At 35.1% G+C, this 23,825-nt stretch overlaps 1 protein-coding gene across 4 annotated transcripts in view; it reads left to right on the top strand.

Moving 5' to 3' along the window:
* Positions 1-23,825, top strand: part of RYR2 (ryanodine receptor 2) — a 727,449-nt gene that overhangs the window by 277,395 nt on the left and 426,229 nt on the right. For all 4 annotated transcript variants that reach the window (XM_077894379.1, XM_077894378.1, XM_077894377.1 and 1 more), the window contains exons 4-5: positions 16,037-16,057; positions 22,687-22,701. In XM_077894379.1, the coding sequence (XP_077750505.1) occupies positions 16,037-16,057; positions 22,687-22,701 (36 nt within the window). The remainder of the gene's footprint in view (positions 1-16,036; positions 16,058-22,686; positions 22,702-23,825) is intronic.

Below are 23,825 nucleotides of genomic sequence, written 5' to 3'. Positions count from 1 at the left end.
TTTATGTCACAAGTCTAAAAGGAATCAAGGTGTCAGGAGAATAGCATTCTTATAGAGGCTCTATGAAGAATCTATTTCTTTGCCTTTTCTTTTTTAGCCTCTTGGGTTTTTGGCCTGTCTTCTATCTTCCAAATGAACCTCATAGTACTGTTTAACATATTCACAGATCTGGGGATTTGGATTTGGTTGTCTTTGAGATACCATTATTCTGCTTACTATTTTTGTGATGTAGTTTGAAGATGTTGTGGACAATATTAGATGAAAATCAGAGTAATCTAGTTGAAGAAGGACGTATAGTTTCTTGTAAATCAATCACTGTTAATATCAGTCTATCTTATATATACATACGAATTCATAGATACACACATATTGAAAAGACTATCCTCTGAAGAGTTTTTTTAGTTTTCATTATTTATTGAGCACTCTGAAAATAGATCTTAATATTTCTTTTATATCCTCATTCTTCTGGTAATGTGGTTTATGCCCAGTGGCAGTGCATGTAAATGCCTTATTTTTTCAACCTCTTGGTCAACAAAAATTAAAAGAGTTAATGTTATGTACAGCCCAGTTGATTTTTATTTCCATGTTAATTTTTTTCCATTTGCTTTCCTCTTCATTAAAGTGAATTGGGATAATGAGGTGGGAAGACAAAGGATTACCAAACCTTGCCTGTGATTTCATATAATATAGATTGTGTTCTGTACATTATTAAAAATAAATTTCTCATATGGCTGAGTTAACGACTCACTGGAAAAAAACAAAGCTAAACACTTGATGTTGTGCATCCATTTTTAAATATGTTACTACTCTGCATGTCCTAAGTCTCCATTAAAATATGGAATCAAATGATTAGTATTCCACTTTTAAATACCTGACTCATTAGGCACCTGACTCTGAAGAGATCAGAGCCAAAGACTGAACCAGGGATACTTTTTAAAAATAATGCCATGCTCACAGTTTTTATTTTTGTTTCATCAAGATGTCTAGCTGGAATATGGGAATAAATAAATCTTATAAATATAATTATAGATACATATATATGTCTTCATTTGTTTATTTACTTGCTTGATTAATGCTATGTTAAAAGTATCTTCTTTGCCATTACCCATAGCAACTTCTTTCTAGATAATGTGTCCTGAGACAAGGGGAACAAAGGCAAAAATAAACTGTTGGGACTACACCAAAATAAAAAGCTTCTGTACAGCAAAGGAAACAATCAACAAAATTAAAGGTAACTATAGAATGGGAAAATATGTTTGCAAATACCTATCTGAAAAAGGGCTAGTATCCAGAATATAGAAATAACTTACTCAATTCAACACTCAGAAGACACATAATCTAATTTAAAAATGGGCAGGAGACATAAACAGACATTTCTCCAAAGAAGATATATAGATGACCAAGAATAACACATGAAAAAATGCTCAACATCACTTAACATCAGGGAAAGGCAGAGCAAAAAACTATAATGGGATATCACCTCATACCTGTCAGAATGACTAAAATCAACAATGAAAGGAATAATAGGTATTGGTGAGGGTGAGAAAAAGGAACCCTCGTGCTCTCATGGTGGGAATGAAAATGGGTGCAGCCACTCTGGGAAAGAGTGTGGAGGTTTCTCAAAAAGTTAACAAATAGAACTATCTTATGTTCCATCAATCACTCTACTAGATATTTACCCAAAGAATACAAAAACACTAATTCCAAAGGATGCATGCACCCCTATGCTTATAGCAGCATTATTACAGAAGCCAAGATTTGGAACCAGCCCAAGTGTTCACTGATAGACAAGTCAGTTAAGAAGATGTGGTATATACACAATGGAATATTATTCAGCCCTAAAAAGGATGAAATTTTGCCATTTACAATGACAGGAATGGAGCTAGAGCAAAATGACAGGACATGCAGATGGACAATAGGTATATAGAAAGTTGCTCAACATCACTAGTCATTAAGGAAATGCAATCAAAATCACAGTAAGATACCATTACATGCCCATTAGGATGTCCACCATCAAAAAGGCAAGAGATAACAAATGATGGTGAAGATTTGGAGAAAAGGGAACTCTTGTGCATTGTTGGTAGGATTTTAACTTGGTGCTGTCATGGTGGAATAAAGTATAGAGGGTCTTCAAAAAATTAAAAATAGAACTACCATAGGATTCAGCGGTTGTACGTCTCAGAATATATCCAAAGGGAATAAAAATAGTAACCTGAAAAGATATCTGCACCCCATGTTCACTGCAGCATTATTTGTAGCAGCAAAGATACAGAAACAACCGTTAAATGTTCATTAATGGATGAATAGGTAAGGAGATTGTGTAATAATGTAATATTATCCAGCCATTAAAAAAAAAAAAGTCTTGCCATTAGCAGCAACATGGATGGAACTTGAGGACATTATGCTAGGTGAAATAAGTCAGAGAAAGACAAATACTGTATGATTTCATTTATATGTGGAATCTACAAAAACAATAAAAACAAACTTGTAGAAAAAGAGATCTGCTTTGTGGTTACCAGAGAGGGGTTAAGGGAGAATTGGAGGGAGGGTGGGTCAAAAGATCACAACTTTCAGTTATAAGATGAATCAGTTCTGGTGCTTTAATATGCAGCATGATGCCTATAGTTAACTCTGCTCTGTGTTATACAGGAGGGTTGTTAAAGGGTGCTCCTCACAAATTTTTTTACTCTCTTTTTTCGTTGTATCTGTATTGAGATGATGGATGGTAACTAAACTTAATGCAATAATCACTTCATAATGTGTGTAAGTCAAACCATTATGCTCAACACCTTGAGCTTATATTACAGTGATTTATGTCAATTATATCTCAATAAAGCTGAGGGAACACATGTTATTAGTGCTTGCGGTTCATGCGACATAAATATACACTTAAATTTCAGTTAAAATTTAGGGCATCTGGGTGGCTCAGTGATTGAGTGTCTGTCTTCAGCTCAGGGCATGATTCTGGAGTCCCAGGATCGAGTCCCACATTGGGCTCCCTGCATAGAGCCTGATTCTTCCTCTACCTCTGTGTCTGCCTCTCTCAGTGTCTCTTATGAATAAATAAATAATATCTTTAAAAAATTCAGTTAAAATTTATTTTTTTTATTTTTATTTTTTATTTTTTTAATTTTTTTTCAGTTAAAATTTAAATTCCAGAACCATGTTAATTTTATATTGTCATAACAGTAATACAGCAGATTACTGAATACAAGTACTTCATAATCCTCCCTTTTTCCTGAAGATAACCATTGCTAAAAGATTAGCTTATATCCATCTAGAACATCATTTACAAAAATATTCTTACTTAAACATGGTCATATTATAAACTGTTGTGTCCTCTTTCACAACTTAATCATATATGGTTTTCAATAAATGACACAAAAAGTCCAAAGGCAGATAACTGAGTTTTAATTGACAGAGGCTCTGGCTCAGGTTCTTGGTCATTCATTCTCTTCCCTCTGTTCTCTCTGCTATCTTAGTTCTTAGATTAGTTTCCCTTATTATTTTCACATGACTGTAGCAATTTCAGGGATGATATCTAAATTTAACATCTTCCATAGGCAGGAAAAGGAGCTGACGTTCTGTTTTTTGTTTATCAGAGTAAAGAAACCTCCCGGTAGACTTTTCTACTACATTATTTACTGAGGAAATGTCATCATCACAACTAGCTCAGAGCATGGGGAAAGAGAGAAGAAAGGTCCATCTATGAAACTGAGTTCTTTTTTTGGAAGAAAGAAAACAGTTATATGTGTAAGTGAACATTGGATGATTTCTAACATTGCTTGCTACAGTACATAGCAGGCATGGAGTTAGCATCCATATACCTTAATTGAAAATATTTATCTGTATTTCAGATTCTCCAGGTTTATGAGCCAAACTAGGTCTAAGAAGTTAAATCCTTACCTAGGAAAAGAAATCAGTCTTTGTTTCAGTTGTCTGCATAGCTGAGAAGTAGAAGAGCTGTGTCCCTTTTCTGCTCAACTGATTCATGCAGCATTCATTAAACCAAAGTCAATAGAGTTGCTGTTGTGAATTCTGGGCTGGAGATGTAGAGTTGAATAAGAATGAATCTTTGCTCTTGAGAAATTTAGTGATCTAAGAGTAAAGAGAAATTTTGCTCAGTGCGAGTACAGAGGAAGGAGCTTCTAATTACTTTTCCAGCACTGTTCTCCCTTTGTGTACTCATACATCACATCCTAGATGGCTGATGTCCTTAATAGGTAACAACTGTGAAAAGCTTAATGGATTAGTCTCCTTATATTGCAGACAATTTGATGTTATTATTTATATTGAAGAAGCAATTCCCAAATATCTACCATAACTTAACATTTTCTTTCCAGAGACTGATTTCTATTTATCTTGCTGTTCAGGAACATCCTTGGTTAAAACACAAATACTGCTTTGGGAATGGAGTTATAATGCAAATAAATTAACAAATTACTAGCTTGATGTGGTAGTCATCCAGCATCTTGTCTAAAGCCTCTGTACACAGCCATGTACCTGTCTTGGATTTGTGAATTTGGTGCAGTGATTTAAAAGATGAATATGATTATAATCTCCAGAAGGCCATATAGCTGAAAGCATTCACTGAGCAACCATCATTTATCTATGTTATGTGAGTGTGGATATTTGTCTGTGGTTAAAATGTATATATTCTTTTAGTAGACATTGTCTGTTTTACTTATATCCAGAAAGACTATCTATTCTGAAGCTAAGGATACTACATATTTCTGTGTAGTTGAATGATGTGGCTTCCAGAGGCTCCAGCATCAAACTCAATAAGGAAGCCAATTTAATTCACGTGTAATTTAATCACCATGGTACAGTTACGTACTGTTTTAGATTATGAATCTTGAACGTATAGATTATTTTATTTGATTACTCTCATTCAATTTGGGCATCTTCCTCAGATTTGTGTGTGTGTGTGTTTAAAATTTTTAAAAATATGTTGCACATAAAATATTTGATAGCAAATGAATTAGATGGTAAATTCATGTGATAAACTATTCCTGAATTTACCAGCAATTTAAAGATATTCATAATCTGTTAAGCCAACTGTCCCATGATTTTCTCTTAAAGTTCTCCCTTATTTTCTTAAAATAATCTAGTCTTATTTAATAGACTTTCTTTCACCTCTGCTTATCAGCACCATCCATTATTCTCTTTATTCTGTAGCTAGTCCTTTTCCTTACTTGCTTGAGGTTTTCCCTAAAGCACTATTACCTTTGAACATACTGTGTGCTTCTGTTTTTAATTTTTATTTCCATTGTTTTTTCCAGACCACATATCCCCACTTGAGTGTAAACCCCATCAGGTCTGGGCTTTTGGTCTATTGGGATCACTTGCTCTACCACCAGCACTTAGGATGTAGGTTATGAACCAGATGTTCAGTAAATATTGCCAACTTGAGGAAGTTCAAGGTAGACGTGATGATGCAAAAATTACGGGGCTGAAAGTGCCAAAAATTGTGTTTCTGCTACGATTGTAGCAGTTTGGAACTGAAGGTAGAACTTTTGCCTGTGCAGTGTAGCTGTCTTTCACCTTGCCTCTCTCTGTTGTGGAGGAAAAAGAGTATTTTCAGAGGGGACAATGGAAAATTAACTTTTGGGGTCAAGAACCCACACATCCTTGTTGGCCTGGCACAATCCACATTAAGCCCTGTTGTCCTAGCTTAATTCCTGCTATTTCCCTTTTTTACTATCCGAAGTGTCCCAGTCTGGGTGAGAATTCATATGGCCGTTCCCTGGCATGGTGCCTTTGTGAACCAGATAAGAGTTATAGTACCTTTCCCCAGAAGAAAACACAGATAATATGCACACTTACAAAGTCTCTCCCATAATTTCAGATTTGATGATTTCAAAGGAGGCCAAGGGTCTCCTCTGAGTTGCAGGCACACGTTCTCAGAAGCTGTCCTGTTTTACAGCTAATATCAGAGCTCTAAGAGAAAGACAATGACCTGCATAACCCAAGGATTCGAAAGACCAGATGGAACATTTAAGTCAGGACTGGTGGTACAACCAGATTATGTTCATGCGGCTTCTGAGGTCATGGTGAGGCCAGGAGCTCTAAGACTGCATGGAACTGTGGGTGAATTCTCTACTGGACTGGATAACCTCACAACTGCCCCTAGACCATTCACAGAGTGCAAAGAGCAGCACCCCAAGAATGCAGGGAATGGGCTTCCTATTGTAGTGTACTGACTCCCATAGTTCTAGAGAAAGTGAGCCTGGCTTGAGATGGGAAGAACATATTGAAAGTGTTGCATTATCTGACATGGGAGAAAAGTGTCCTGATGAGATTAGACAGTGCAAAGAGAAAAATGATAGGAAAGTGACAGAAGAAGCAATAGTAAGCTAGAAAAGTGGAGCACTTCATAGGCCGGAGTTAGTTGTGTTTGTTCATCCTACAGATGAGTAACTAGTTCTCTGCAGAGAAAATGGTGAGAGAGAGTCTGAGACCCAGGGTCGTTTCTTCCTGGACAGGATGTAAATGGAATGTGTGCATTGCAAACACTTAGCAAATGCTTTTTTGGGGAGTGAAGTAACAAGCTTTTGGGGTCAAAGATAAAAATGGGATGGTGTGCACGTACCCTTGGCCTGGAAATTTTGGTTTGTTTCTAATGGTTTACAGAATAGAAGCATTAGGGTGTATACCAATTATTTGAGTAGGGAAGTGATTTGTATCATGTATTTATTCATGAGCTCTAGTTGCTGAGCTTCCAGGCTGGACTTGAGGAGGCGGCTACATAGATATGTAAATGTGGTTGATTTGTTTGTAGTTTCCCCAGGAGGAGGTCTTTGGTTCCTTTGAGAAAATCAGTTAGGAAGGAATCTGTGCACCTGGTTAGGTAGAGCTAATCATTAGATCATTTGCATGCTGTTCTGTCCAGGATTGCTTTGACAATCCCTTTCTAGGTCTTTTCACTAGCTTGTCACTGTTCCAGAGCTGTCTCCTGTGCAGACTGTTCCTAATTTAACTGTACTGGATGACCTTCATGTTTGTGAAGGAATTTAGGCCCTAGGTTTTCTTTCTGTCTCTGGTTAGTTCTTCCTCCTCTGCAGTTCTTACCTAAACTGGACTCACTCCCTGAATATGCTCTATATTGAACCCTTGTAAAGCTCCCAGCCAGCAATAATATTTCCTATCACGGAAATATTGGGTTTTTATGCTTGCTTACACTTTTCTCATTTTATATTACATAACAATTATGTGACATATATCCAGTTTTTTATATTAAAATGTTTTTCTTTTTACCTCTGAAAATGTTTTTATTTCATGTATTTTTTCTAGAACAGTTTTAGGTTTACAGAAAATTGTTGAGAATGTTTTTATACCCCCTGTACCCAAATCCTCTATTATTACAGTCTTGCTTTCATTTGGTACATTTGTTACAATTGATGAGCCATTGCTGATGCATCCTGATACTCAAAGGCCCATAGTTTATATTGGAATTTATTTTTCGTGCTGTATGTTCTATGAGTTTTGACAAAGGTATGATGTCGTGTATCCACCATGATTATGTCATACAAAATGGTTTCACTGCCTTAAAAATCCCCTGTTATTTACCTGTTATTCCTCCCTCAACCACTGGAAACCACTGATCTGTTACTATTTCCATAGTTTTGCCTTTTCCATGATTTCACATAGATGGAATTATACAGTACATAGTCTTTTCATACTAGTTTCTTTCACATAGCAATGTGCATGTGACATTCCTCCATGTCTTTTCCTAGCCTAATAGCTCATTTTTTATTGCTGACTACTGTTCCATCATATGAGAGGCCCAACAGTTAATTCATTCACCTGTCAAAGAACATCTTGGTTTCCAAATTTTGGCAATTATGAATAAAATTGCTGTAAACATATGTGCAGGTTTGCATGCAGACATAAGCTTTAAATTCCTTTGGGTAAATACTAAGGAATGTGATTGATCACAATGTTAACTGTGTTTATTTTTCTAAGAGTCTTTATTCCAAAGTGACTACACCATGTTGCATTCCTACTAACAAGAAATGAGAGTTCCTGTTGCTCCACATCCTCCTCAGCATTTGCTGTTGTCAGTTTTTGGATTTTAGCCATTCTTACAGGTGTGAAGTGGCATCTCACTGTTACTTGAATTTGCAATTCTCTGATGGCATACTATGTTGAGCACCTTTTCGTATGCTTATTTTCCATCTGATAATGTCTTTGGTGAGGTGCCTAGGAAATCTTTTGCCAAATTTTTAATTGGATTGCTTGTAAGAGTTCTTTGTATATTCTGGATGCCAGTCCTTTTTCATATCTGTATTTTGCAAAGATTTTTCTCACATTTATGGTTTGTCTTTCCTTTTGGCTAACAGTATCTTTCACAGAGCAGGAGATTTAATTTTAATGAAGCCCAGCTTATCAATTATTTTCCTCATGGATCATGTTTGGTGTTGTTATCTAAAAAGTCATTGCAAAATTCAAGGTCATGCAGATTTTCACCTGTATTACCTTCTAGGGGTTTTATTGTTTTATGTGTTACATTTAAGTATGTGAACCATTTTTAATTAATTTTTGCAAAGGTTTTAAGGTCTGTGTCTGGATTTGTTTCTTTTCTTAATTTTCATGAAGTTGTTCAGTTGTTCCACCATTATTTGGTGAAAAGACTATCCTTTTTTCATTGAATTACCTTTGACCTTTGCCCGAAGATCAATTGATTATATTTATGTGAATCTATTTCTGGGCTTTTTCTTCCATTCTAGTGATCTATTTGTCTATTCTTTTGCCAGTTCCACACTGTCTTAAGAGTAAGTCTTGATGTTGGATTGTGTTCATCTTTTTTTCTCCTTCAATGTTGTATTGACTATTCTCGTTATTTATTTTTTTTTTTAATGCATTCCCATATAAACTTTAGAATCAGTTTGTCAACCTCCACAAAGTAACTTGCTGAGATTTTCACTGGATTTGCATTGAATTGTTTTGTTGAAATCAGTGTGTCCTTCTTTGCATCTCTCACTTTTTTATAGTGAATGAATCTGGAATTTATTAGTTTATTATTATATGGAGCTTTTTATTACTCATGTTGGATTAATTTAGAATTTATTTAAGGTTAGTATTTCAGTTGATTTTTTTCCCCCAATAGCGAAGCAAAAGTTCCATCATTTTTCATGACTGATGATTCCCATTTTTAAATTAATTATGATGCTTTTTAAAGTTCTACGTTAAATTTATTCATTCCCAAATGTGTTATTCTAAATTAAATACTCTGTCATACAGATCTGTCCATTATTCCCAAACATCACTGATTTGATCACTGTATTTTGGAAATGTTTTAATTCTTAATAGGGCAAGTTCCACCTCATTACTTTTTTCCCTCACAAATTGCTCATTCTTTTCTTGATGATTTATTTTCCCCAATGAATTTTCTTGTGGCATTTAATTGAACATAGTAATTCTCATGAGAACCTACCTGAAAGAGAGCTACTATATTATTTGCTGAGCACTTATGCATTTGAATTCGTTCATATTAAAGTTCATGCAAGAGCCATTTTGACATGTTCTCTGCTTAGAGAAAGTAGGTGTTCCTGAGGACTGGGACAAATTCAGGAGGCAATTTAAATAGTATTACAGGACTGTTCCTTTTCTAAGATGGGAATAACTTAGGAAGTGGGAGATCTTAGTCCTCTATTATTTAGTTTAACTTTTGGAAGGAAAAAAATTACTTTTGAGTAGATTTTCTAAACTCTTTCCTGGAATTAAATTAAATGAGTTCATGTGGAAGATTGCCAAGCTGACTGTATTGTGCTAAAGCTGTTTCATGGTTTCACAAACTCCCGAAAATGTGAAGGTTCTGTCTGATTAATACAAAAATCAGAATAAAGCCAAGAAATAGGACTAATGTGTAATTCAGTGCATTTTACTGGACTTACTTTTATCACTTCATTTGCTTAATAAGTTTATGATGAATTTTTTTTTCTTTTTGAACTGATGGCAGAAAGGACTTTGGGGGCTCATGTAATTTAAAATACAAACCACATTAAGTATTGAAGTAGGGAAACATGCTTTTTTTGGTTGTTTATAATTTCCTCAGCTTTAGTACCATGTCTGTCTGTTCTAATTTAATACTTTGTATCTTTTATTTAATATTATGTGGCTTGCTCCTGAGAGGATTTAGGTAACCACCTCAGTTTGAGATCCAGTGAATCTCCAATTCTATTATTTGTAAATATATATGGAAATTGAAAAGAAAATGCAAATAAAGAAAAAGTATATCCTTGCTAACTGTTAATACTGTTAAAAAAGTTTAAAACTGTTAAAAATGGGGCAGCCTGGGTGGCTCATGGTTTAGCGCCACCTTCAGCCCAGGGCATGACCCTAGAGTCCTGAGATCGAGTCCAGTATTGGGCTCCTTGTGCACGGCCTGCTTCTCCCTCTGCCTGTGTCTCTGCCTCTCTCTCCGTCTTTCTCTCTCTGTGTCTCTCATGAATAAATAAATAAAATCTTTAAAATAAAGTAAAACTGTTAAAAATGTATCCTTGCTAACTGTTGAAACTGTTTAAAACAGTTAAAGGGGAGAAGGCGAGTATAAAAATACCCAGCACAGTATCTATGGAAATACTTATTAGTTTCTTTTCCGTTCCTGCTGCTAAGGGATAAACTCACTGCTTGTTGAGATGTAATTGATCTATCTACATGTCAATATTTTAATAAAAATGTATAATGTCAATTTTTAAAATTCCTTATTAAATGGTGGTTTGGTGACTTATTCAACAAATAACTAGACACCAAGGAATCTATGTTTTGTTTTGGAGAGGTGGGAAAAAGGAAATATGCAATCCAAAACAAAGGAGGTTTTTTTTTTTTTTTTTTTCAAAGTAGTTTTTAAAAATCTTAAACTCAATAAGCCAATACACAGAGCATCGTTGTTTCAGATGTACAATTCAGTAATTCATCAGTTGCATATAATACCCAGTGCTCATCACATCACGTGCCCTCCTTAATGTCCATCACCCAGTCACCTCATCCCCTTCCCCATCTCTCCACCAGCAACCCTCAATTTGTTTCCTATAGTTATGAGTCTCTCATGATTTTTCTCCCTTTCTGATGACTTCCCATTCAGTTTTCCCTCTTCTCCTCTATGATCCTCTGTGCTATTTCTTACATTCTACATATGAGTGAAGCCACGTGGTAATTGTCCTTCTCTGATAGACTTATTTTTCTCAGCATAATGCTCTCCAGTTCCATCCATGTTGATGTAACATTTCATCCGTTTTGACAGCTAAGTAGCGTTCCAGTGTGTGTCTGTGTAATATCTATATCTATCTATATCTATCTATATCTATATCTATATCTATATCTATATCTATATCTATATCTATATCTATATCTATATCTATATCTATCTATCTATATCTCACATCTTCTTTATGCATTCATCTGTTGATGGATATCGTGCCTTCTTCCACAGTTTGGCTATTGTGGACATCACTGCTATAAACATTAGGGGTGCAGGTGCCCCTTCAGATCACTACATTTGCATCTTTGGGGTAAATACCTAGTAGCACAGTTGCTGGGTTGTAGGATAGCTCTATTTTTAACTTCTTGAGGAACTTCCACACTTTTCCAGAATGGTTGTACCAACTTGCATTCCCACCAACAATGGAAGAGTGTTCCCCCCTTTTCACATCCTTGTCAACATTTGTTGTTCCTTGACTGGTTATTTTTATCCATTCTGACTAGTATGAGGTAGTATCTCATTGAAGTTTTGATTTGTATTTCAAAATAGTTTTAATTTATTTTGAATTTTTACTGTTTGGGTCAGACTTGTTTGAGAAATTGCAGAAAAATTTCATTAGTTTCATTTCTAAGTTGCACTACATCAGTACTCCAATTGTTGAATGGATAAGTGAATTGTGATATATTCATATGGTGGAATGTTATAAAGCTGGGAAAATGAATTAATTACTACCACATTCAACAATGTGATGAATTATATAAACCTAATGTCAGCTGAAGGAGCTAGATAAAAAGAGAACATGATCTATATTTTTAAAATAACAAAAGGCAGGGATGCCTGGGTGGCTCAGCAATTTAGAGCCTGCCTTTGGCCCAGGGCATGATCCTGGAGTCCCAGGATTGAGTCCCCCATCGGGCTCTCTTCATGGAGCCTGCTTCTCCCTCTGCCTGTGTCTGCCTCTCTCTCTCTCTCTCTCTCTCTCTCTCTCTCTCTGTGTCTCTCATAAATAAATAAAAAATATTTTTAAAAATAAGAAAAGAAAAAACTAATTAATAGTGATAGAATAATGGTTACCTTTAGAGAGGATGGGAAGGCAGCCTTTAGATCATCGAAGTGTCCTATATTTAGATCTGGGTGCTGATTACATGGGTTTGTTTACTCAGTACAATTTCAGCAAACTGTGTACTCATGACTTACATATTTTTCTGAACTCATTATATTTATGAAAAACATGGCCTCTCCAAATCATAATTTACTTAAAAAAATCTAGATGACTTCATCATATTTTGAATCCTGGTACACAGTGTGCAAATTTTCATGTTCTTGCCCTCCTCTCCCCCTCCAGGCTTAATGTCAAACAGTCTGTGAGGTGGAGAACTATTTATAGGATAGAACAGTTTTTTTGGTTTTCACTTTTCTCTAATTTATTACTTAAAAAATTATCAGCACCATAGTTGATTATAGGCATGTATTAAGTATTTTAATTACTTTGTTGTGTTATGCCTTGATATTAAAAACTGTATATTCTTGATGAATGTTTTATTGTTGCAGTGTAGTTATTTAGAAACTTATCTGTGCAGAAACCCAAACATACCTTGAAAATTTGAAACTAAATAACATCTTCTTGTTACAAAAAATTTAGGGCACCTGGCTGGTTCAGTTGGTAGGGAATCCCGCTCTTAATCTCAAGGTCCTGAGTCTGAGCCTTATATTGGGCATGTAGCCTACTTAAAAAAAAAAAAAATCTCTAGGTGCATTTTACCTTCTCTTATCTTGATGTTATTGTATTGGGTGGCATTTACCAGAAGAAATAGGCTATGAGCAATTTCTAATTAAATGCAGAATAAAATTTTGAAACAGAAGAGGTAAAAAAGGACATAACTTGCATATGGTGTACCTAGCAGTGGTGTGGGAGTTTGAAGTCAGGGACTCAATTTCAGGTCAAGTTCCATTGTTTAGTAGCTAAGTAACATTATTTCATTACGTTTGTTTATGTGTCCTTTGTTTCTTCATATTGTAAAATGCAGTGAATAAGATTACATGTAAAGTGTTTAGTTTCAAAGCATGGCACAGAGTAACTTCTTAATGCCTGGCTTACAGATTTAGTAATAAAATTCTTCACCTTACACAGTAAAATGAGTTAAGCAATTTGGAAGAAGCAACCAACTTTTTTTTTTTTTTAAGATTTTATTTGTTTATTAATGAGAGACACAGAGAAAGTGAGAGAGAGAGGCAGAGACAGAGGGAGAAGCAGGCTCCCCACAAGGAGCCCGATGTGGGACTCGAACCCGGATTCTGGGATCAGGACGTGAGCTGAAGACAGATGCTCAACCATGAGCCATCCAGGCGTCCCATCAACCAACTTTTTTAAGGTTACGGAGTAGTTCATGTTTATATGTCCTAAATATATTACTAAAATATGAATAGAAAAATATGAATAGAAAAATAGAGATGTCATATGAATATTCCATCTTCCATGTAATGATATAATTTAGAATTAATTACTTTTGTATTGTATTTTTAACTCCTGTCCTCTCTGCTAAATGAGGTTGGTATTTAAATTATATTTTGTTTTTTTAAATGTAAATTTTATTTGAAAAATGAGATTGTCTTTTTTTTAGTCTTACTGTGATCGAATATTTGATGTAATTTTCGAGAGATATTAAAATATTTATTTTTTTCTAAATTAATAAAATCTCTGTATTTTTTTAAAAGTCCCAGATGTTTAGATAATAAATGATTAGGATGAATGTTCATTTGTCTTATATGCCTTATGGATTTGGTAATTATTTAAACTATAAAATTAATCAAGGTTATTGTGAACTTTAAATTTCCTTTCCTCAATTAGCTCCTCAGAAATCATTCTCCTCTTCACCGTTTGCAGGCATTTAATGAAATGATTCTTGTTAACATTAATAAGATACGTGTCATGAAATCTTTCTGCATCGCTTATGCATAATTACAACTTTAGTGCACTTTCGTCTTTTAAATCTGTGGGCCATTTGTCTTGTCTTGTGTGTTGATCTGAATTCACCCCTGGCACATGCTGTTTGCTAAGCCTGTCTTTGGGTCTTGGGATGCTGAGTTCGTTATATTGCTACTAATTCTTGCTACTTAAGAAACTATTTCTCTTTGTAAACATACATCATTAAAGAACTTCTATTACTAATTACTAATAGTAGTTTTGATTCTTGATTATAGGTTCTCTTCTAGAAAAATCCTGCAACTCTTTATCTTGCACTGATGCACAAGTGTGTGTGTGTGTGTGTGTGTGTGTGTGTTTGAGAGAGAGAACGTTTAACATTTAAAATTGAAAATAGTGATGGGCAAATATAATATCTTTGCTAATCATTGAAGTCACTGAAAGTATGGCACATTTTGTTTTCCTGACAAATATTTAAAAGAAATCATTTCAATTTCCTTGAATTGTTCTTAAAAGACCATAAATATAAGAATTTGTCCTTTTGGAGGTAGAAAAGTAAATGGTAACCATTTTATAACTGGGATTGAAAGAAATAAATTAATTAATAGGTTAATGTTTAAAATGAGCACCTGAACTTTATATCACAGCCAAATACCATAAAAATCTATAGTGAAAACTGGACCTTTCTGTTCAGTAAATTTTTCTTTCTTAAATAGCAATTGGTGATTTTAAAATGCAAAGGTTGGAAGGAGGCTTAGAACAGATTAAGAGGACTAAATAAATTATTAAATAAATCAAAGTACTCTGTTACAAGAAATTCAAGTGAATTTCTTGAATTCATTGAATTTCACTGGGGCTTCAAACAATTCCACCTGTATATTTATGTTGATATTTTTATGTCACTTTGTAATATTTTTAAAATAGCCATTCCGTAGGTTACATTTATGTACGTTTCCTCTTAGGCACTTGCTTACCAAGGGATGCAGATTCTTAAGTATGGCCCAAGATGTCTGCCTGAATAGCATTAGATTCTTCCCTGATTAATGGATTTTGTAAGGAAAACAGTTACCAATAAACTTAAATGTATGCAGGATCTGAAGCAAACCTCCAGTCTTACAGGACACCAATCAGATGTGTTATAGAAGGGGTGTGGGTTATGGAAATCTAAACTCTGAGACAGGGCATACCCCCCAATGTTGAATTTTGTGGTTGTCGTTCTGATTGATTTGCTAGGAATCCTCGGGCACTGTAGAAGGCAGTCTTTGTTGATGTATGTTTTTTGTATTCTACTTTATACTTTGGAATGTAATTATATTCACTTATTTTTTGAAAGATTCACATAATGACTGTGAGGCTAACATGCATTCATTAGTAAGTATAATTTTAAAAATAATTTGATGCTGATAGAATTTCAGGATTATTTGGCAAGGTATGCCTTTTGTCATACTGTGACATTTTACACAATATTAGGAAGATTGGAGTAAGGAATTTTACTTACATTACATGAAAGATTTTTATCGTTAGATGCTATATTTCTAAATTGACCTTTTTCATTAAATAGATACTTATAATTAGAGGAGAATAGTAATCCATAAATCCAGAGACCTATTAGGTTTGAAAATGAGGTAAACATTCATGTTTGCTTTTGAATATGTTGGATGATGATTATTTCATGTACGTTGTGCTTTTCTAGCCTAATAACTTTAGAAGTTCTGATTACTAAATTGAGGGTTTTGTTTGAGGATATTAAATGTTATTAATTAAAATTTTGAATACCTTTATTATCCGTTAGAATTGGAAGTATTTTGGTGCAGGGACCATATTTCAGTTTGTTTAAATGACATTAATTGAAACGTTGCCAGGTATTTATTTGTTTGCTTGTTATTTATTTTGGCTTTTTCTTTCCACAGCAAGTTGATGTGGAAAAATGGGTATGTGTTTCCATGTATTTACAAAGAAATTGTGATCTAAACGAGTGCATGTTTGCTGTTGCCTCTAATCGTTTTTGCTTTGCTTCCTAGTGTGGCTTGTACTATGAGTCCTCAAAATAACTGCTATCTTGTAATGAATGAATATTTTACTGGTCTCTAGAACTTTATAAATTTTTGGTTTTGCATCATCTGAAATGAGGTAGATTGAAATCCTCTTCATACCTTAGAAGTATATGCTTTCTATATAAGTGGCTTTGTAATTATGAAAGGCTTCTGATCAAAGGAAGGCTTTTATTATTAATGTTTATCTTTTATCAAAAAAATCTTGACTATTTCAAGTCCTACTTCTTAGCTCTATATTTTTTCCAGGAACTACAGAAACAAATTATGTATTTTGGGGCTCAGACTACCCAAGACAGGAAGCCTGGAGGGGAAAGGGCTGCTTCTCACTTCCCCCTGCCAGGTCCCTCACAACCCTGCCCATGGTCCAGTGTTCCTGTGCCTCCCATGTGGGAGAAGAGGAGAGTTGGCAGGAAATCTTTCTTGATGATAGTGCTGCTCATCAAGCTTGTCAGGTGTTAAAGTTGACTCTCTTTGGGACACTTCGGAGGGTTTTCTGGGGAGTGCCCATCACCAGAAGTCTGACCAATGGTTCTCTTGCTGCAGTCTGTGGTCCCCGCAGCTGGGTGGTGGTGATGATTGCCTTGTTTTCTAAGGTCTCTTGGGGGCATTTCAGACATCCCCAGGCTGGCTCTTTCTGGGGGGCCTGTTTGTTGGCAGTAAGCCACCTTACTGCCAACAAACAGGCAGTGGCAGCCCTGCACTCTGCTGCCACAGAGCCTGTCTTAGCCTGTCTCTTTATCTGGATCTCCAGACACAGTCAGACGCTGGTCTCTTGGGTTCTGCTTCCTGAGGGTACAGGTGTCCCTGAAGCCACTCTCACTGGGCTTGCGGTGGGGGGAGAGCAGGACTCTGAGCCTACCAGAACTTCCAAGAAACTATTTCTTTGCTCTCCAACTGCTTCTGGAAGACCAGAACTGGGGATCAGCCAAGGGCAACAAGCAAATTTTCACCTTGCTGAAATTCAGATCACAGGCATCCTATTTTAACACTGTTATGCTTGCTTATATATGTACTGCATTTAACAACCCCAGATGAAGACCTTTAGGAGCTTTCTAAAACTTCAATATACATGGAAATTACAATGGCTTCTTAATAATAGCTTCTTAATACATTTTCTGACTGTAATTCTGGATAGCGTCATCCAAGGTCAGTCAGTCTGTCTTCATCTTTTCTTGTCTCCCTCCCTCTTCTCTTCCTCTCTCCACTTACTTCCCAAGGTCTTTTTGAGCATCTTTGAGTATTTTACATTTAATTATGAGCCCATTGAGTAATCAAATGCTGCTCTTCATACACCAAGGGAGAATAATGTTGGTGAGTCCTGGATTAACAGGTGATTGATTGCCTTTTATTTTCCTCTACTGCTGCCCAGCCTTCTGGCACCCCTAACCCATAGCATTGGTCTAAACACGGGACCTGGGATTGTGTCATGGTTGGAGTTAGGGAGAAGGGATGGAAAAGATTGTGAGATTTTTCTATGTGAAGCATTGTTTATAGACTGGACAAGGTCTCATGTATTTCCTTGTTCTTTTCAAGAACACATGGATGCTGTTGTAATTATCAAAATACAAAATTCTTTCAAATATTCCTAACTCAATAGCAGTACAAAAAAATAACATGTTTTCATGTGCAAGTACTCTTATGTCAGGATCTGTGAAATACTTTCATGTTACCAAGGTTCATTCATGCTTGAAATGATTTGAAAGAAATTAGAATCTTTTATATCTTAATATACACAGTTTTCTATATGTTGGTGGTAGTCTGAGTATAAAGTGAGACTTTATGTACCTTCTGGTCATTATAATCCATATGTTCTGTGTAGAGATCAATTTGTTGTTTTTGATTTAGAGGAATTTTTTTTTTTTTTTATGAGACAAGCTACACAAAGAGGAAAGCCCTTGGTAGCTAGCTCTTCTGTTTCATATTTTAGATGTTCATGCAGCTTGATGATTTACAAACATGTATCTGAGAGATAAAATGGGAGGATTTACCAGAATCATTTATTTTTCTTTACCCTTTTAGAGAAGAACTAGATAATTGCACACATATATATGTCAAATCCATTATACTCAAAGGCAGTCTGTCTAAATAAACCCTGCCTGTACAGAGTTGTCGATAGGTTGAAAATGACAACATTACTACCCATCTGCTCCCCAAAATATAATGAATTTCTAAAAAGATACCAGCATGTTCATAGCATTAGATGCCAGTGATCATCATTAATAAGGACAATGTGAGAGTGTAGCCATGGGTTCTATGGCTACAAGTACCATTACTCTCTCATGGGCCCCCTTTATATGCTTTCTGGGCCTACAATCAACATGTATGTCAATCAGTTCAGTCTTGGATATTTTCAGCGGGGAATCCCTAGAAAGTTAAACATTTACATACATCATAAAAATAGTTGAGGGGGTTGTTTTTACAAATCTATATCCATCTATGCTATTCGATAGTCTCTATTGGTACACACTTGAAACTTGGACTTGTTCATCTTAAACTTTTGTTCCCTGAAATATGTTGGAAATATGATTAACTTAAAACAGCACCAACCTGTATGGGCCTAGAGGGTATTATGATAAGTGAAGTAAGTCAGAAGAAGGGAGATAAATACTGTATCATTTCACTTATATGTGCAATCTAATAAACAAAACAAATGAACCAAAAAACTCTCCAGAAACAGACTCATAGAGAACTAGTCATGGCCAGAGGGGAGGTCAAGGGGATGGGCAAAGTAGGTGAAGGGGATTAGGAGGTACAGACTTCCAATTATAAAGTTAAGTCACAGGGCGATCCCTGGGTGGCTCATGGGTTTAGCACCTGCCTTTGGCCTAGGGCATGATCCTGGAGTCCCGGGATCGAGTCGCATATCGGGCTCCCTGCATGGAGCCTGCTTTTCCCTCTGCCTGTATCTCTCCCTCTCTCTCTCTCTCTCTCTCTCTCTCTCTGTCTCTCATGAATAAATAAATAAATAAATAAATCTTAAAAAAAAAATAAAGTAAATCACAGCCTAGGGAATATAGTCAGTAATACTGTAGTAATGTATGGCAACTACACTTATTGTGGGCAACGTGGAGTAATGTATAGATTGTTGAATTAATATGTTATACACCTGAAACTAATATAATAATTACGTGTCAGACTTAAGTAAAAAAAAATAGCCACCAATAACAACAAGTCTTTGGTGGTGAAAGACAACATAATGAGGTTTACCAATTGAATCCTCACTCCCAAACTAGAGCTATTACCAGTTGGAAGATTATGGAGAAATCATAGCATCTTGAGACTTGGAGAGAAAAGGTGACATATGAGGTGAAATTCGATGGATAGCTTGTGTGCAGGGTAGGACATTTCACCCTGTTAAACGAAACTTCAATTTTTTAAAATATTTTATTTATTTATTCGCGAGAGACACAGAGATAGAGGCAGAGACATAGGCAGAGAGAGAAGCAGGCTCCTTGCAGGAAGTGCAATGTGGGACTTGATCCCAGGACTCCAGGATCACTCCTGAGCCGAAGGCAGACGCTCAACCACTGAGCCATGCAGGTGTCCCAGAAACTTCATTTTAAAACAAAAGGATTCCTGAGTCAAAATTTTGCCCCGTCTCTCCGATTGTCACATTGGATGATTCTCCTTAGTGACAAGCCTCCAAATGTTTGTTTTGGGCTAATTCTGTATCTATATAATTTTTGAGAAGACATTTCAGTAAAGGTTCTTTTGAAACTTCTAAAACAGGTCCATATACCAAAGTATTAATTTTTTAAATCAACTGTCATCTCACAAAATTGAAATAACAGTTTAAAAAATTCAAGGTTGACCTGAAAGGTGTAATTATGGTGGAGGAGGTTTTTATGTTACCTGAATCACTGTGTCCTTACACCAGCAACAGATTGAATGCAATTATGCATTCTCTTGATGTCCGGTGTTTGATTACAATTTTCAGAGTAGAGTATTACTGTTTGATTTGTTTTTCTACTCATGATCATTTGCAAGCAAAATCCCCAAGGTGTTTCTCATGTGCTAGATCAAATGACATACTCTTAAGAGGCCAGAGACTATTCTGGGCTTCAGTTTGCCATCCATTAGACCCCAGGGCTATCTATGTTGGAGTTAAGCCTAAACACCATTTCCCTTGCTGGTTCATGTTCATTTTGCATAATATGTGGTATGCCCAATTCTTGCTCACATTTGGTGCATCATCTGACCTACCAATTCTGGGACTAAACCTGGGACACTTAAGTACTGCCACTTGCGGTTTTACCCAAAGGAACTAAAATTTACCCCCTTTGGGTTTCATCCTCCACCAGTTTCTTTTAAGACAGAAAGCAGTGTCAATACATGTTGGTGCCTGGAGTCTAATTGTGTTTATAGCCCTGCATTTCTGTATATCATCTAATACAATTTGAGGTTTTATCTAATTATCTTCTCATGAGGGAAATAAATAATTGTAAACTTGTAAGCATAAGGTGATACTCTCTAACCTACATCAAGTCTATTCTCTTCAATATTATCTTTATGCATGAGTTTTTTTTAATCACATAAGCAATTTTTAAAGGATTTTTGTTATTCTTTTTCTGTTGCTTTTTATCATATCTACAGTTTACAATGAGATTAAAATAACTTATTTATCATTTTTGTTCTAATGGATCTTGCTTTCTTTTTTCCCTTGAATGATCCACTTTGAATTTCTCACAGTGTTACCACTTTCTTACCACTAGCACTTAAGCCAGATGGACCAAGAGATGATTTGTACAAAAAGCTCATGTTAGTAATGCCACAAATAACCTATCATGCATTTGATTATCTTTTGATAATGTATGTCTATTACATCTGCTATTCTGCAGATGAATATTTTGGCCTTGCTAATTTTCAGTATTCATTTTCTTTTATCAATATTTTCAGTATTCATTCTCTTTTATCCTCTATCCCGATTACTTTCCCTTATGTCTTATCCTTCTTGCAGCTAAACAACTTAGAAACTGTGAATAGCAGCCCTCAGACTCCCCTGATCATTCTTTTTTTGTATTTACTACAGTCTTGAAGTAGTTTAACTTTAGATAACTGACAAAAATCAGGCTGAGAATATTTCTCAAGGAAAAAATGGCCAAAACCTAGATCAATTAAAAAAAAATCTCATGAATAATGTGTCTGTCATAAACCATATCTGTAGCAAAAAAGTTTGGATTTTTGTTTTTCTTTGAGTTAAGGCTTAAAAATGGTTTTTCCTAATTCCTCATGTAGTGGTAGCTGTATCACCAGAGATTACATATATGATGTGACTGGTCAGTTTCATCATGAAAAATGAGTTTTCTGATGTCATTTACCATTGATATCACTTACAAAAATGTAAGCAAACAGCCTATATTTTTAAAGATAAGAATGAAATGGTTCTTTACATTCTTTCCTTAAAATTATAATAGTAAAGGGGTGCCTGACTGGTTCAGTCAGAAGAGCATGAAACTCTTGATCTTGGGTTTGTGAGTTTGAGCCCCATGTTGGGTGTAGAGATAACTTAAATAAATAAAACTTTAAACAAATTATAATATTAAAAATAAAAGAAAGCCCTGAGTCACAATAGAGTTGCCATTTAGTAATATATAAAATACTATGCATGTATGTTTCAGGAAAATTGCTGTGATACTTAGAAATATCTGTTAGAAAACTTCCCCTTGCTGTTTTCTTTAAAATGAATGTATATATGTGTATCTTTTCTCCATAGGGCTTACACACTGTGACAACTAAATTTAACCCTAAGTTTGGAAATATAATGTCATTCTTCCTTCTTAGCTCTAAAACCTTTGAGTACATATCCTAAGAAGAGGGAGTCAAACTATATGGGTCTAAAGGAAATTGAAGAAATGCCACGCACACATTATGCTTTGTAGAAGCAAAAAAGAATGATTATAATATATGTAAATCATGAGAAGAGGCTGTGCAATTTTAAGGGACAAAAGTTATTGCGATTTTTTTCTCTGAAATTCACATCTCACAATATATAATATGTAGGACTTGCTTCTTGTTATTTTGCATGAAAAAGGAGCAGCTTATCATAGCATTTTAGTTTCCGATCCACTTTACCTGCTGCTAATCCACTATTACTAAACTTTGTTTGGGTTGCTATTTATATTACGGCATCTTTATGCAAAAACATGAAATCAAAAAACTTTAAAGCATTTTGAAGTGTAATTTTTGAGATTTTTGGGTTTTTGGGTGCTTAGCAATGTTATAAATTGAATCATGCATTAAAGTAGAGCAGCATGCTTTCACAGAAATAGGAAAAACTAATGTAAAGACATTTTTAAAGAGAGTTTTGCTTGCTACAGCTTTCTTTCTAGCATGTAGATGATATTAATTTTCCTTGTGACACCACAGTGAGTGTGATTTTTTTATGCTTATTGTTCACATGACCCCATTTGGAACAGTGGAATCTTTATAAATAAGAGGTATTTAAAAATAAGTCATTGAAATAATGTGTACTTAATGTTTATTCTCTTTTTCTTATGCCCCCACAGAAATTCATGATGAAGGTAAGGCATTGAATCATCTGTTTAAGTATGTAATACTTTATGCATTTGAAGTTTGGTTACATGTATTTGTTTATTTTTGAATTTATGGCACTTTTCACACTTTTGTTTTTAAAAATTAAACTTTGGAACTTTTAAATTTAAATAAACCATGCATTTAGATTTGACAACTTATTGAACAGCTTTTGACATCTTGGGTCATATTGTAATATGTAAAGTTTTATTTAGCCAATGTTAAGAATTTCTCTTGTTAAGGGCAGCCCTGGTGGCGCAGAGGTTTAGCACCACCTGCAGCCCAGGGCGTGATCCTGGAGACCCGGGATCGAGTCCCACTTTGGGCTCTCTGGGTGGAGCCTGCTTCTCCCTCTGCCTGTGTCTTGGCCTCTCTCTCTCTCTGTGTCTCTATGAGTAAATAAATAAAATCTTAAAAAAAGAAAAGAATTTCTCTTGTTAAAACATATATTTTTTCAATGGCTTTTCTTTAGAGTTTCCATTTCTGGCAGGTGACTTAGGGAATCAGCTCTTAATCTCTGTTCAGGTCTTGATCTCAGGATCATGATTTAAGTCCCACCTTGGGCTCTAGGATGGATATGGAGCTTACTTTAAAAAAAAAAAAAAGATTTTTTTTTCACTCTGAGGATCATATTGACTATTTTGTTTTTAAGCTGTATTGCATGAATATAGTAGGAAATTGATACTCTGGGAAATTAGAAGAGGCACCAAGTTATTGAATTACCTACTCTAGGAGAAGTGAAAATGATTTAACCCCTTTTCATTTCTAACCAAATTAGAAAAATGGGAAGGTTTTAAAAGGAGACAAACTCAAAGAGGAAAGTACTTGTTCATGTTATTGAAGAAAATATGCAAAGAAGGGAAGAGCAGAATGTTATTCTTCTGATATATAAACTAGAAATTTTTTTAGTTTCATTTTTACGTATCTATCATATTGTTTGTATGACATTCATGAAATTTAGTTTTTTTTTTTTTTTGAAATTTAGTTTTTTATCCTAAGAGTCAAGGAACAGTATTCAGAGAAATTTATTGTATTCACTTAGTAAGGGCTTATTATAATTTAAAAATTCAAAGGAATATTATTAAAAAGGTATAAACTATGAGACCTGTTAAAA

Source organism: Canis aureus, chromosome 4, assembly GCF_053574225.1.
Source record: "Canis aureus isolate CA01 chromosome 4, VMU_Caureus_v.1.0, whole genome shotgun sequence".
Lineage (NCBI taxonomy): Eukaryota > Metazoa > Chordata > Mammalia > Carnivora > Canidae > Canis > Canis aureus.
The sequence above is the reverse complement of the archived record's forward strand: the minus strand, read 5'-3'. Positions and strand labels throughout refer to the sequence as shown.